This window comes from Petromyzon marinus, chromosome 44, assembly GCF_048934315.1.
Source record: "Petromyzon marinus isolate PM22_M1 ecotype Great Lakes invasive population chromosome 44, UKy_Petmar_22M1.pri1.0, whole genome shotgun sequence".
NCBI classification, from domain to species: domain Eukaryota; kingdom Metazoa; phylum Chordata; class Hyperoartia; order Petromyzontiformes; family Petromyzontidae; genus Petromyzon; species Petromyzon marinus.
In genome coordinates, this window is record NC_133710.1 from 6863545 (window position 1) to 6879622 (window position 16078).

The window sequence follows — 16078 nt, forward strand, 5'->3', positions numbered from 1 at the left end:
AGCGCTGTTCGAGTGCAGCAGCAGCGGTGCCTATGAAGGCCGGCACGGCACACGAGGGGGTGGGTGGCCAGCAACCACGCCTGCCCGGCCGCTTTCATCTCCCCTGGCAATGTCTACACACTCATTTTGAGGCCGAGTAGACCTAGGGGAGACCCACGACTGTGAGCGAATATCGAACTCGGGTCGCTGGGTTCACAGCGCAGGGCGCTCACTGCTGCACTACTGCTTCCCACATGCATACACACACCACAATAACCGCCATTCACCACTAAGTGGCGGAGACGTCACCATGGCGCTTGTGCCAGGATACGGAATAGACGCAGGTGCCATGGTTTGATTGAGATGACTGGCACAACAAAGATCCTCCATATAGCCGTTAACAGGCAAGTGCCTTTAGCGAGCACCAATGAAGGCCGGCACGGCACACGAGGGGTTGGGTGGCCAACACTAAGCCCGGCCGCCTTTGTCTCCCTAGTGGCGATGTTTACACACAACACCAGGTACTCATTTGAGGCTGTGTCGACCTAGGGGAGGACCAGGACCGGTTCGTCACTGGTGTTAGCCGTGAGCGGGAATCGAACTCGGGTCGCCGGGTTCGTAGCGCAGTACACTCCGCTGAGCCCATCACTTCTGACAAGACCGCCAATGAGTTAGGATTATAAAATGTCCCCCAGTGTACTGCAACATTTCCTGAAAATGTTTATTCTGTCTGGGTTTTAAAAATGTTCCATGCCGGTTTGAGACAGAGGGGACGAAGAGGAATAAAAAAAAATTCACGCGCACGCACGGATTCTAGCGCGACGCTCTCCAACGCGCATTTGCACCCGGCGAATTTTTTATCAGCAGCGACGACGACAACGGCGCAGGAGGCCGGAGTCCCTGACGAGGCAATGGCGGGTCGGACAAACGCCACGGGAGGAGACGCCTCTCGGCTGCGAGGGCGCCGAGGCGGGGATCGATCCTCTTCTTCGATCCGGTTCGGGTCTCTGGGCGACCCTTTTAACGAATGTAGCCCGGGTTTTTTTTAAAGATCGGGGAGGGTGGGGGCGGAGGAGGAGGCAAATCCCTAACGGCGACGCAACTTGACACCAAAAGTTTCCGCTCACGCCGAGCGGGCAGGGGGGGGGGGGTAATCTTTACAGTGTTGTCGTGACCTTGCGTTACAGACAGACAGACAGGCAGACAAAAACACGGACGGACAGAGGTGATGAGAGAGCGGTTTTTTGTTTGTTTGTTAAACCCGACCTGAGCCACGAAGCCCTTGCGGCTGCGCCTGGCGAAGTGAAAGCGTTTGATGAAGAGCGCTCGGAACTGCTGCCGCAGGAACGCCTGTCCCGTGATCTGGCAGGATCCCCGTCCGTTGTCCACGGCGTCACCGGTGGGTTTCACTGCACGCGGGAGGATCACACACACGCACACACACACGCACACACACACGCGCACACACACGCACACACACACGCACACACACGCACACACACACGCACACGCGCGCACACGCACGCGCACACACACGCACACACACACACGCGCACACGCACGCGCACACACACGCACACACACACGCGCACACACACACGCACACACACGCGCACACACACGCGCACACACACGCACACGCGCGCACACGCACGCGCACACACACGCACACACACGCACACACACACACACGCGCACACACGCGCACACGCGCGCACACACGCGCACACACGCGCACACGCGCACACACGCACACACGCACGCCGTGCCAAACACGACGTCATTCCAACACACCGGGGCCGTCGTTTGTCACTCCACCCCTGGACTGAGGGCCACCCGGTTAAAATCAGATTCGATCCCTTACCCTGCCACTGACCCACATCACTGACCGTGACGTGTATACGCATGCATGTTGCACTTCTTAGGCAATCGTGCTCATCGGAGGTGTGGGGGCAGGTGAAGGAGGAGGCTCAAACTGCCCCGTAAGGTGTGGCGGAGGCCTCCATCCAGCAGTGGAGCGACTAATTATTAACATAATTGATTACTATTTTTTTACACCAACACGTACGCGCGTCCAAGGACGCCAGATTGGAAGCCCATTTTCGTCCCTTCCGTTTCAGAGGCCGGAAACTAAACCTGGGGCCCTTGGCAGATTCCCCCAAACCGAGAGACAAACGCGACGCGCACATTACACACAACACAACACCAAGCGCACGGTGAAGCGACACGACAGGGCTCCTCAGTTCAACACGTAGCAGGCTTTCGCGACCAAATATTATTGACGAACAAATTTTTGTTTTGGGGGGGGGGGGGGGTTAGATCGCGTAAGCGTAAATGTGTCGTAACCCCCCACCACCCGACACAGCGAGTAAGGGATTTGTCACGCAAGCACGACGCGCCAAATAGTTTACTACTTCAGCCCACCGGTGTGTTGGAGGGTAAATCCACAACGTTTACAATTTGAGCACCGTGACGTTTCGCTCGTAATTACAACCGGCATCATCGGGTGATTTGCCGGAATAGTGAAGCAATCCACCGGCTTCCGGTCTTAAATCGAGCAAGATGATATCATCGATGTGAACCTGCTGGGCTATACTCACGCGACGCACAGCTGCACATTCACATGCGACGGGGACCCACGGCGGCATAAAAGCAAATTAAAAATAAAGGCGGCCGCCGCGATTTTTCAAGGCTTCAAAGCGTTAATTCCGACGTGGCATCGCGTCTCCCATCATGCGACCTGCGATCGGTCCCGTGAAAAGACCACGCGAGTTCGAATTCCCCGTAGTTGTCCGTCCGAATAAAAAAGGGGGATACATTCGGGGACATTCCCACTAAGCCCTTTTTCCGTTTCCGAGACGCAGGGAGTGGGTGTCCCGTCCACCGCGGGATCTCGGAACGTGCGAGCGGCTCAGCGTTCATTTTATTTAGAGGAGGCATAGCGCCGTTGTACTCACCGCAGAGAGCCGTAGTGACGTGACCGCACTCTACGATAGATGGCGCCAAAACTGTGGAAGCCTCGGTAACGATAAAGTCATTTTATTTTAGTTTTTCATCCGGTTCCGTTCCGATGACGTACGTGTACGTGCACGTCATCGGAACGGCAAAGGGTGACGGAGTTTGATGCAATCGGCCATAGAGAGTGGGATGGGTTGGGTTGAGAGCAGGGCCAAGGGTTTGAGTGACGACGCTGGGTTCCTAGGCCGGATTCCCACGGCAGCCTGCGAGCTGCGTCCATGCCGCGGTAGCTCCCTTTGCGGAAACAGTCGTTGGCGTCGCGCGGCCAACGGTGGAGGAGGGCACGTGGAATGTTAACGGAATAATTTTGTCGAATTTTTTTGGTCAACTTCAAAACGGCCAAGCCCACCGTGGATCCCAGGATCGGGGCCGTTTTATCGCGTACCACCATCGTACCACCACCGTACCATCATCGTGAACACTCCAGGAACGGCCCGGAAAAACAGGCGCTTGGGAATGTAGCATAACTCTTTGTTTTTTTCGGTAAAGTCACGTAGAAATAATAAAAAAAATAAAATTATATAATAGCATACGACGTTTCGATTGCAACACAAGCAATCATCATCAGGTACAGAAGAGCTAAATTTAAGAGCGAGAGGAAACACATAACCGCAGATATATATATACGGACCCTAAGTAGAGGGAATTAACACAGACACACCAGGGGACACAGAGAGAGACGGAGGAGCACACTAAATCAAACAGGGTTTAGCAAAAATTTGGAAACTATATAAAGCAAAAAAACCAGAGAGTAATTCCTGCAGTCACGAAAGCACATAATAAAATGTAGCATAAATTAGGAGGTGCGCTGCGGTCCAGTTTGTGTTGAAGCCAGAATCGAATTTAGCCTTCACGTGGTGATGACGGATTGCCCTGACATACGCATCGTCAGCACCCACCCCACAAGCCCCACACACACCCAACCACCCCCATCCCCTAAAAGACACGTAGCCACCCTGTTCATCAATTACCCACACGGCATCTGATTTATGAGTCTGCAAGTGTGTGTGTGTGTGTGTGAGGGGCATGTGCAACAATCAAGCTCTCAGAGGCCTACATCCAGCAGCCGATAGATCACGGCTGACGACGACACGACGTACAATCAAACATCGCCAAGCGGGACACCAGGACACGGGACCACGAGACGGAAGCATGGCTACATAGATTTCCGTGGGTACCTCTTGTACGAAACGCCGGTTTCTTCTCTGCACGGGCGGTAACGCGCCCACCGTGGGTAAAATGGCGGCGGCGATAATGGCGGCGGACGTTATTAAGAGGGGAAACCGTGAGGTACATTTTTTGTTACAATACGACATCAATTATCACATGATGAAGAACACGATGTCAGATTTCCATAACCTCCTGTCTGCATTTTGTCTGGGGTGCCACGGTGGCTAGGAGATGTTAACTACCTCGCCTGGTCTACAGGAGGTCGTGGGTTCGATCCAGACCTTCAGGCCTGCTGCTGTATATTTGGATTTTGCGTGTCTCTCTCTCATCATCATCACGGTGGCTTGGAGATGTTAACTACCTCGCCTGGTATGCAGGAGGTCGTGAGTTCGATCCAGACCCTAACGCCTGCTGCTGTATATTTGGAGTTTGTGTGTCTCTCTCTCATCATCATCACGGTGGCTAGGAGATGTTAACTACCTCGCCAGGTATGCAGGAGGTCGTGAGTTCGATCCCGACCGTGACGCCTGCTGCTGCTGTATATTTGGAGTTTGCGTGTCTCTCTCTCCCCGTGGTCGCGTGGATTTTTCTCTGGGTCCTCTGGATTTTCCCTCCACATTTAGAATCAACGTGCGTTTAGAGTATTTGGCTGATATCAATTTCCACATGATAAGCCACTTCGGTGAGCTATCATTTTCGGCCTGGTCACTTCTGAAAAAGAGCTACATCGCTCAGTGCATCTTACCTGGTAATGTAAAAAGTTAGTAAAGTTAGTTAGTATTTCTACTGTACTATATTTTTACTTTCTTCTCCACTTACAGTGTGTGATTATAGATCATGGCTTGAAAGTTCTTTGTACAACATTCTTCTAATCGGTGCAACTAATATATAGCGTTAATAATGCACACGTTCGTGTGCGTCATCAGAATGGGAAATGATTAATTACCGCAATTGGGTTGACTCAGCCCATCATCTCTCCGGGGTCAATAAAATATTATACCACTTTGTGGGGGGGGGGAAGTCAACAACAATGGTTATCCTATTGATTTACTCTCCCAGCACCGTGCGGAGGCAGCAGTGATGGTTCGTGGATCACCGCACAGATGTTGAGAAGGTACCTCTGCCCATGAACATCTAGGAGGAGGAGGAGCCGTAACCCTGACTCGCTAGAAGCTCGATACAAATAAAATGTGGACTCTACCTGTATGGGATACAGTGTTGCCCCCTCGCACGTGTGGGTTTTACCCGGGCGCTCCAGTTGTGTCCCACATGTAAAACACTTGTTCATTGGCCGATAACATCTTAATATCTAGAGGACTGCAGAGCTTGGATCGGGGAGAATTTGGTGCCATCTCACTGCCCGGCCGCCTTCCTGCTAATCCCGTGTGGTTCCTCGCGCCTCCGAGTTGCCCTCTCTCCTCGAGGGTGAGCGTGTTCATCATCATCACGATCCATGGGCAGATAGCCTGTAGGTGTTCACTTCACATTTCGTCATTTGTTTCCACTTTCCTCTGTCTTGTGCCAACATGCTCAAGTAGTGCGCACGTCTTTCTGGCACCAGTCTCTTGTGTCATCATCAAGCCATACTCCGTTAGGTCTTGCTGTCTTTGCGGTTCCGTCCATTTTTCCGAACAACACACTTAAAATCTTCCCGTTGTTGTCCATCCTACATGTGTGAGCGTCTTACAAAGCTGAAATCATCACTATCATTACGATCTGCCGACAACGAGAGAGAGCTACGGCGCGTTGGCGTCGTTTAAAAAACCGGGGGGGGGGGGGGGGGCGCCCGGGGGGTGCCGAGCGGAGAGAAAAAAACGAACCTCCTTCCGGAGTCTTTTTCAGAGCTCGTTCCGCCCGGCCGCTCGACTTCCTGCGCAGGGAGCGACGTTCCCAGTTGGAATCCTCGGGCGTTCGCGGCACCTCCTTCGGCGGCGGCACCACCACCGGCTCTGTGCGCCAGGGGAGGACAAACCGAGTGAGCCGCTCGCTCCGCAACACAATGTTGGCGATCCGTTCGAGCGACAAGGAAAGCAAGAGGTTCGAGAACTCCTTTTATCGAGACGTATCTTTGAATTCGTATTTACTTTCTGATCCAACACGTGCGTCACATTCACTGATATTCAGTTAAGGGGGGCGGGGGCAGCGAAGTGATGTCACAGGCTCAGTTCGATTGGCCTCCCGCAGTCACATGACTGGAGCGTGCGCCTACATGGTCACATGATGATACTCGTGGCTGCCTGCGATTGGCTAGCAATACCGTTGCAATGGGAGTCGGTGCACGGGGTACGAACTGAAGAATAATAATGCAGTTTCATAAGGTGCACAATATTTAATGGGCATAGATGACCGTGGCCTCTAAGGTGCGTAACTCTAGATGAAGATCGCACCTAATGTGTGAAACAGCTCAGCAGCAGATGTTTAAGTACGAGGATTTGTTGATTAATTGATTGCTCCGTTCACAATACAGTACATCTATCAATTATATTGTACCGCTCAGGATGGCTGTAGCGTATTAAAATGAGGTGGGAGGGGAACAGCATTGCAGTGGCTTAAGCTGTACTATAAAACTGGCAACTTGAGTCCGCTTCTTGACTGTGGCTAAAATCAGCGGCAACTGACATCTGAACCGGCCCATTTCCTGGGCACGCCTTTCACCAACCCCACCCCCTCCACCGACCAGGGTGGAGAAGTATGGTCAAACAAGCCGCACGACCGGCACGGCGTGGAAAGGCCTCCACCCAGCAGTGGATTGACAAAGGGCTGTAAACTTAAACAATTATAATAAAACAGTTTATAACAACCGTCCAATGCCTCACCTATAATTTCTGTGTCTACTCCAGTCTCTTCAGCAACTTTCAGGAAGATCTGATGGAACAAAACAGATGCAAGGTTTGTTGTTGTGATTTCGCAACAGAGCTACCCCAAAACTCCACCTCCGTCTGGGTCAGGCTCAGCTTTGCACTGGCAGTGGAAAAACAAAGACAAAGATCCCCCGTATAGTCACAACAGGCTGTAGGGGCAAGTGCTGTTAGCGAGCAGCAGCACCTATGAAGGTCGGCACGGCACACGAGGGGGTGAGCGGCCAGCACCACTCCCGGCCGCCTTTGTTTTCCTGGTGGCGATGTTCACATATCACATCAGGCACTGATTTGAGGCCGAGTCGACCTAGGGGAGGCCCAGGATCGATTCAGATAATCTTCGCTGGTGTTGGCCGTGAGCGGGAATCGAACTCAGTTCGCCGTGTTCAAAGCAGAGCGCGCTAACCGCTGTGTGTGTGTGTGTCTGCACGTGCGCGCGTCTGTACGCGTCCGTGCGTGCGTTGGGTGCCGCACTTCCTCGAGGGTGGTGTCCGAGACGCCGTAGCTCGAGACGCCGAGCTCCGCCAGCTTCTCGTCGAGCTCCTTGAAGAGCAGCGCGAAGGCGCCGTCCTTGGCGCCGTGGTAGGGCAGCACGTAGGTCAGCTCCTGTCCAAAGTTCTCCACGAGCCGGGCGTCGGGCACGTGCTGCTGCAGCAGCTGCGTCACCGCGCTCACGTCTGCACACCACGCGGCATGTCGTCGTCGTCATCATCACCGTCATCGCCTTCCTCGCTTTGTTCATCGTCATTGTCGCCAATCGTCGAGATCATCGTCGTCATCACCGCCATCGTCACGATCATCGTCATGGTCATCATCGTCGTCATTGTTTTTGTCATCGTTGTCATCATTGCCATTGTCGACATCATCACGATCATTGCCATCGCTGTCGTATAGCCGTCATCATTGCTGTGAACATCGTGTATGTACGTATGTTGAACTTCTTTCACACCGTATGTAGCCAACCGTGCTAATCAGAGGTGAGCACGATTTGCCAACTTGATGAGTGTAATGATCATTACTTTCATCAGGTTCATCATCACTTTTGTCACCAATGTCGCCAGCATCAGCATCATCATCATCACGATCATCTTCATCATCACTGTTATCATCATAATTGTTGCCACCATCATGATTATTATTATTATCGTCAATGTCATCATCATCGCCATCACGACATTTCTAATCGTTATCATCATATTTCATAATCACCATTGTCATCATCATCATCATCGTCGTTACGATTATCACCATCTTCAGTCACTGTCCCCGCTGTAATAAGCATGTTCGTAACAATCACCACCATCACGATCATCATCACCATCATCGCATTCATCAGCAATAAATGCTCTCCCCATTAGCGCTTACCGGCAATGTCTCCATGGCTGCCCGACTCGCTGCCCAGTCCTTCGTCCGAGCTCAGCGACTGACCGTCCGTCTAGGGTGTAAACACAAACGGCAAACTCCGATAACACAACTCGTCTGGGGGAATGCCAAACTCCGATCCCATCGAGAACCGTTTTCCCCACCCTGCTCTCCTTTGTCCTCATTCAGCGTTTCTCTCGCCTAAAAACGCACCTGGTGGTGACAAAAACATTGCCGAACTCTTCCCACACTTAACCCCATACGTGCAAACACTCATTAATAGCCCGAAAACATTTTAATATATATAGGAGGCCGCAGGGCTTGGGCTCAAATAACTCAAAAGTTAGCACTACGACCACTGACAGCCGCTGGGATTATCTCTGCCACAGCAACGATCACTACCGTCACTGTCAACATCTTTAACACGGCTTTCGCGACCAATATCATCCATAAGAGAGTTTTTTTCTGGGGTTAGATCACGTAAATATATAAATGTTGTGTCGTTAAAACCCGCCACCAGCCGACACAGCCAACTAGTAAGGGTTGTTACGTAAACAGAACGTGCCAATTTGCGACGAACTGTCATGTTCTGTTTACGTGACAACCCTTACTAATTGGCTGTGTCGGGTGGTCGCGGGTTTTAACGACACATTTATATATTTACGAGATCCAACCCCAAAAAAAAAACCTCTATTATGGATGTCAACATCTTAACTGCCGCTAAAACCAACACCACTAATTTCAACCAACTATTTTTATTGTACCAGGTAAGGCCCACCGAGCTGGCCACAAATGACAGCTCAACTAAGTGGCTTATCACGTGGAAATGGACAGCAGCAGCCAAACACCCCAAACGCGTGACGTCGATTCTAAACCGCGGAAGGGAAAAACCTGGTGGACCCGGGAGAAAAATCCACGCGACCGCTGGGAGAGAGAAAGAGACACCGCAAACTCCAAATATACAGCGGGCGTAAGGGTCGGGGTCGAACCCACCATCGTTATCACCGCCGCCGCCGCCGCCGCCGCCGCTACAACGTAACCACAGGGGACGGACCTGATCGAGGTTTTGGTAGAGATGGGCGGCTCCCGTGGAAGGTCGGCGCGACCCCGGCTCGCTCTTCACCATGGTGAGGTAGTAGCCGGCGCCGAAGGCGTTCTTCAGGAAGAGCGACGAACCGCAGCAGCGCAGGCGGCCGTGGGAGATGATGGCCACGCGGTCGCCCAGGAGGTCCGCCTCGTCCATGTGGTGCGTGGACAGGATGATGGTGCGGCCTGCGTGGGGGGCGCGGGGGAGGGGGGGGCATGGGGTGGAGACGCGGGACACACCGAAGGGGGCACGGTGGGCAAGGGGCACGGTGAGGGGAAAGAGGACAATGGGAGACATGAGAGAGGGAGAGAGACACGGGGTGTGGGGGGGGGGGATGGGGGGACCACGGGGGAGACACGGAGGGGACACGGGACAACGGGGTGGCGAAGCAGCGGACAGTCGTGTGGCAGATACTGGGGCATGGAGACATTCTCGTTGCCGGCACCGTTTTAAAAGCCACTTTTAAATCAGCGGCAAGAGAGACGTGGGGCGAGCGGCAGTTGGGAGGGACGCGCGGGGGACACGGTGCGCGTGCGTCGGGAGCGGTGGCAAACTCGGCGACCTGAGTTGGATTCCCGGCCCTGGGCTCCACGTCGGTTGACTCAGCCTTGATGAGGACTCGGGAACCAAAGGCGGCCGGGCGTGGTGCTGGCCACCCAAAACCCCCTCGTGTGCCGCACGTGCCAGCCTTCATAGGCGCTGCTCGCTAACGGTACTCGCCCCCCCCCCAACGGCCCGTTCAAGGCTATAGGGGGGATCTTTGTCCGTGGTGTGGGTGCAGCGGGAGCGCCGTACCGTGCCGGTACTTGAGCAGGAGGTTCCAGATGCCGCGGCGGGCGTAGGGGTCGACGCCGGCCGTGGGCTCGTCCAGGATGACGATCTGCGAGCCGCCCACGAACGCGATGGCGACGGAGAGCTTCCTCTGCATGCCGCCTGCACTCGCACGCACAGGCACGCACACGCACAGGCACGCACAGGCACGCACACGCACGCACGCACATGCACGCACACGCACGCACAGGCACGCACGTGTGAGCGCGCGTAATTTTGAGGTCGACTCGGCCGCAAATGAGTGCTTGGCTACTTGCTAATAGCACTTGCCCCAACAGCGTGTTAAGTCTACAGGGGGGATCTTTGTCTTTTTGTGTGCGCGAGTTCGATTCCCACTCATGGCCACCAACGCCAGTGACCATTATCTGAACCGGTCCTGGTCCTCCTCTAGGACACACTCAGCCTTCAATTAACGCCTGATGCGATGTGTAAACATCGGCACTGGGGAGACAAAGGCGGCCAGGCGTGGTGCTGGCCACCCACCCCCTCGTGCGTCGTGCCAGTCTGCACAGGTGCCCGCTAACACTTGCCCCAACAGTCTGATAAAGTATACTCCTTGGTTCTTTCGGTAAAGTCACGTAGGCAGAAAAATAAATAATAAATCACGACGTTAAAATGTAGGCTTTCGCGACCAAAGTCTGATAAAGGCTAAGTTGGGGGGTCATTGTCAATACCAGTGTCACTGTCATTATCACCATAATCACCAACACTATCATCACTATCCCCAAAACCTCAATCATGACGACCAACAAAAACAATGATCCCTCATTATAGCCTTGATTCCGTCCATTTTAATCTGCCTCATTTCTATTGTGCCACTCAACTGTACCATATCAGTCTCGTTAAAAAAAAATAATAATCTCATTTGTAGTCTCAACGGCCAACACCGTACCGAACTGCATTCAACAACAATTACATTTTTACCGCGAGCAAATTAATCAACTTTATATATTTTTTGCAAAGTCGACGACCCGGGGCGGGCACGTGGATGCGGGTGGGTATGCATGGGCAGGCACGGGCATTGGTTGGCATGGGCACGCACGGGCCGACACGGGCAGACACGGGCTGGCACGGGCGGGCAGGAGCGGGCACGGGCGGGCACGCGTACCGGAGAGGTTCTTGGAGAGCTCGTTCTTCTTGTGCGGAAGTCCCACGTCCAGGATCATTTGCGGCATCTCCTGCTTCACCTGCTCCTCCGAGCAGCCCTTCATGCGCGCGTAGAACCAAATGTGCTCCTCCACCGTGAGGCTGCGTCAACACGGCGGTGAAGGATGGCGGTGGGCATCGTCAGGGTATGTGGAATAGGGTACGGGGTGTGGGGTACAGGGTGTGGGATGTGGGGTACAGGTTGTGGGGTACAGGGTGTCGGCTATGAGGTACAGGGTATTGAGTACTGAATGTGGGATGGTGGGACAGCGGTACGGTGGGATGTGGGGGACAGGGTGTGGGGTACAGGGTGTCGGCTATGAGGTACAGGGTATTGAGTACAGAATGTGGGATGGTGGGACAGCGGTACGGTGGGATGGGGGGGACAGGGCTGCCCCACGTACTTCTCAAACAGGACGTTGTGCTGCGGACACATTCCAAGGCTCTTGCGGATCGAGTCCATGTCGGTGCGGATGTCCTTTCCGCACATGTACGCCGTGCCGGACGTGGGAGGGAACAGCCCCGTCAGGATGGACCTGTCCGGGCGAGGTGGGGGTACAGAAGGGGTTAGGAAGAAACGTAAGAGCGTATTCAAATTCTATTAGTGCATCATATTGTAGTATCTATATAAATAAATACCTGAATCTGTGTACGTATGTCTCAAAAACCTCCGGGGTACTTCCCGACAAGGTAGAAAGCTGAAACGTGGTACATGGGTGGCTTTGAGGACACAAACAACAGGAAAAGTCTGAAAATCTGACATTTTTTATTTTAAGTGCCCCATGAACACATTCACGTCACGCCCCCCCCCCGCCATCCCACTCCCCCCTCCAACCCCCCCTCTCACCACCACTCCCACTCCTCCACCCACCCACGCAGTGTACCCCTAAATTCGAAAAAAGTTTTGCTCACTGGCTGGCCGGCTGGAAGGAGAGAGGAAGGGATGGAGAGAAGGGTGGAAATGTCACATCCAAAAAGATACGTGGACTGCCAGTATATGTATCAATATCGTTTGCTACCAACGTCACGGCAAGAGACGGACCAAATCCGGCCGCCCTCATCGTCCGCGCCGAAGAGGCCACGGCGCCGTGGGGTCGGGTGGTGGTAGGTGGTGCGGCGTGGCACGGTGGCCGGCGCCAGGCCGGCGTGACGTACATGGTGGTGGTCTTGCCGGCCCCGTTGTGTCCCAGGAAGGAGGTGATCTGGCCCTGGTAGAAGTTGAGGCTCAGGCCGTCGACGGCGAGCTTCTTGCCCTCGTCGTAGACCTTCACCAGGCCCTGGATGGAGACGCCCACGGGCAGCTTGCCCGGCTCCTCCTCCAGGATCTCCTTGTCGCCTTGAGCGGTCCGAGCGGCCAAGAGAACGCTTGAGATCATTTAGATTCTTGTCACCCCCGCCATCCCTACACCCGATCTACCTCGAGAATGTTGGCTACCGTTTCCCCACCAACCACCGCCCCCCGTAAGTGGGGGGCACACGGCGGCTGTCGTTCTCCCCACTCCTCGACTCGCTCGAGCGCTGGGTCGCTCCCCCTTTCCCCCCTCGCGGTTTTTCTGCCCCCCACCTTTCCCGCAGAAATCTCCGGCGCGTTGTACCGAACTTGTTTGCATTCCTCAATAAAAAAAAACACTTTACGTATCTTTAAAAAATATATATTTTGATTATTTGGCTGCTATAAATGTCCACATGAGGATAAGCCACTTTCATTGAGCTATAATTGGTGGCCAGGTTGCTCAGTGGGCCTGAGCTGGTAAAAACATTTTTTTTGTAAATTTGCTTACCTTTCCTATACTTTGCACTCCGATCATGTTGTAAACGTTCTGACGCCGTGTCCCTACTGGACATCTGTGAAAAAGAGCTTTATAGCTCATCGGATTCCTCCTCTGGTGTAAACAAATATTCCGATTCTGAACGCGGCGATGGAGTAAGCGGGGCAATGATCGTCCGCATCGTTCAGTTCAAATCAAGCGATAAATTATTCAATCAAGTGATCTGTAAGCGATCTAATGGGTCAATAAACAAGGAACCTGTTTTAAGTCATTCTTCTCAAACTTCCTACCGATTTCGCGATTGGCATCCCGGCACGAAATTTTTTTTTCGGATCGCACGCACAGCAGCGCGGCTATTGTGTGTTAAAGAACGGCACATTGGAAGCGGACATCACAGAGCTACCGCTGAGATCCTGTTAATTATTTAATCCTCCGAAGCTGGAATTTAGCCGCATTAAGTCCAGAGCCGATTTTTAAGTGTTGCCTTTTTTTGCGTGCAGTCAATGTATGCATGTTGTGCTAATGGGAGGTGCGGGGGAAGGATAACAAACTAAACACAAAAAGCAGTTCGATAAGAAACTAGTTTCCAATCGAGATTTAAAAGTGCATAGCTCCAGTTGTTTCCTAATATCGGATGGAAGAGCATTCCAAATGGTGGCAGAAGCGCATCTGAAAGCGCGCGATGCGGTGACCGTCTTTGTTCAATCGCTAAACAAAAGTCGTTGGCTGCGAGGATGACCGGGGGAGTTCACGTGATGATGGTTTATGCTCCTGGACCAGATCAGCGAGGTGTTGTGGTTCGTTTGTGGCGAGCGCAGTCATTGATGGCTGGCTGAAATCGGGATCTCATCCGTGCCAGTTCAGCACTCTGAACCACTTAAAAGTAAGAAACATATCGACATTCTTGGTTCTTTCGGTAAAGCCACGTAGAAGAGAAACAATAAAATTATAAAAATATATAAAACAATACATTTTCTTGCTGTGGTTTTCACACCTGATGATGATTGCTTGTGTTGCAGTCGAAACGTCGAGATAATTTAATTGTTTAATATTTTTATTTTATTATGTTATTGTTTCCCCTTCTACGTGACTTTACCGAAAGAACCAAGAATATGAACCAGGCTACAGTCTACATTATAGACTGCTAGTACACTCACTCCCGATTAAGAACCAGGCTACAGTCTACAAGAAAATTAATCCCTGCAGTCACGAGAGCTTTAAATCGAAACATATCGATGTTTTCACTTACTGGAGACATTATCTTTCAACGTTTTAACAGGCTGGCTTTTCTTTTCACCGTAGACGGCCAAAATATACCGCACTGCTCCGTTCGAGACTCAAAATGGATTTCACGTCCAATGAAAAGATGCCGATAGCGAAATAAAGAAACACAAATTTCGGGAAAAATTTGTGGGTGGGGGGAAAAAAAAAAAAAACATTGGAAATATATATATATAAAATACACAAAAGCGATGGTGACGATAACGGCGGGGGGTGTCGGTGTGACCTACTGGAGCTCGGGGGCTTGTAGGAGTGCGGCAGCGTCTGACCGTCGGACGATGAAGCCCCGCACCAGTACGACCTCGTGAAGAGGAAGTACCAGCGCCGTGGCACACCGTACTGGCCTGGGGCGTGCACGGTGGTGGTGGTGGGGGGGGAGACACGTCACAATCGTCACAATCGTCACAATCGTCACAGTCGTCACAGTCGTCACAGTCGTCACAATCGTCACAGTCGTCACAATCGTCACAGTCGTCACAGTCGTCACAGTCGTCACAGTCGTCACAATCGTCACAGTCGTCACAATCGTCACAGTCGTCACAGTCGTCACAATCGTCACAGTCGTCACAATCGTCACAATCGTCACAATCGTCACAGTCGTCACAGTCGTCACAGTCGTCACAATCGTCACAATCGTCACAGTCGTCACAATCGTCACGATCGTCACAGTCGTCACAGTCGTCACAGTCGTCACAATCGTCACAATCGTCACAATCGTCACAATCGTCACAGTCGACACAATCGTCACAGTCGTCACAGTCGTCACAGTCGTCACAATCGTCACAGTCGTCACAATCGTCACAGTCGTCACAGTCGTCACAGTCGTCACAATCGTCACAGTCGTCACGATCGTCACAGTCGTCACAGTCGTCACAGTCGTCACAATCGTCACAATCGTCACAGTCGTCACAATCGTCACAATCGTCACAGTCGTCACAGTCGTCACAGTCGTCACAGTCGTCACAGTCGTCACAATCGTCACAGTCGTCACAATCGTCACAATCGTCACAGTCGACACAATCGTCACAGTCGTCACAGTCGTCACAGTCGTCACAGTCGTCACAGTCGTCACAATCGTCACAGTCGTCACGATCGTCACAGTCGTCACAGTCGTCACAGTCGTCACAATCGTCACAGTCGTCACAGTCGTCACAGTCGTCACGATCGTCACAATCGTCACAGTCGTCACAGTCGTCACAATCGTCACGATCGTCACAGTCGTCACAGTCGTCACAGTCGTCACAATCGTCACAGTCGTCACAGTCGTCACAGTCGTCACGATCGTCACAGTCGTCACAATCGTCACAGTCGTCACAGTCGTCACAAACGTCACAATAATCACAAATGTCACAATCATTGAAAACGTCACGTACATGTGCATTATATGTATGTTGAACTTCTTTCACGCCATACGTAGCCGACCGTGTCAATCGGAGGTGTCGGACTTCGTGTTCTCTTTGCTTTGCTCGTCTCTCCAAGCTTTGGGCAACGCTTCGGTCAATTTTGGCCGGTTTTCAACAGTCCCCAATAGCAGACGCACAACGTACACCGAAGCTTGTTCATCTGTGCGAGAGGTC

The 16078-nt window shown here is 52.6% G+C and overlaps 1 protein-coding gene and 1 long non-coding RNA gene across 3 annotated transcripts in view; one reads left to right on the plus strand and one right to left on the minus strand.

Moving 5' to 3' along the window:
- Positions 1-16078, minus strand: part of LOC116951843 (phospholipid-transporting ATPase ABCA1) — a 65492-nt gene that overhangs the window by 22346 nt on the left and 27068 nt on the right. For both annotated transcript variants that reach the window (XM_076073982.1, XM_076073983.1), the window contains 11 exons: positions 14732-14845; positions 12607-12787; positions 11856-11987; positions 11414-11553; positions 10270-10407; positions 9442-9659; positions 8391-8460; positions 7500-7702; positions 6984-7032; positions 5988-6116; positions 1246-1388 (listed from right to left, as the gene is read on the minus strand). In XM_076073982.1, coding sequence (XP_075930097.1) covers positions 1246-1388; positions 5988-6116; positions 6984-7032; positions 7500-7702; positions 8391-8460; positions 9442-9659; positions 10270-10407; positions 11414-11553; positions 11856-11987; positions 12607-12787; positions 14732-14845 — 1517 coding nt within the window. The remainder of the gene's footprint in view (positions 1-1245; positions 1389-5987; positions 6117-6983; positions 7033-7499; positions 7703-8390; positions 8461-9441; positions 9660-10269; positions 10408-11413; positions 11554-11855; positions 11988-12606; positions 12788-14731; positions 14846-16078) is intronic.
- Positions 1272-7506, plus strand: LOC142930892 (uncharacterized). The gene is made up of 3 exons (XR_012946868.1): positions 1272-1378; positions 6010-6204; positions 7008-7506. It is a non-coding gene; the product is annotated as an uncharacterized LOC142930892 (long non-coding RNA).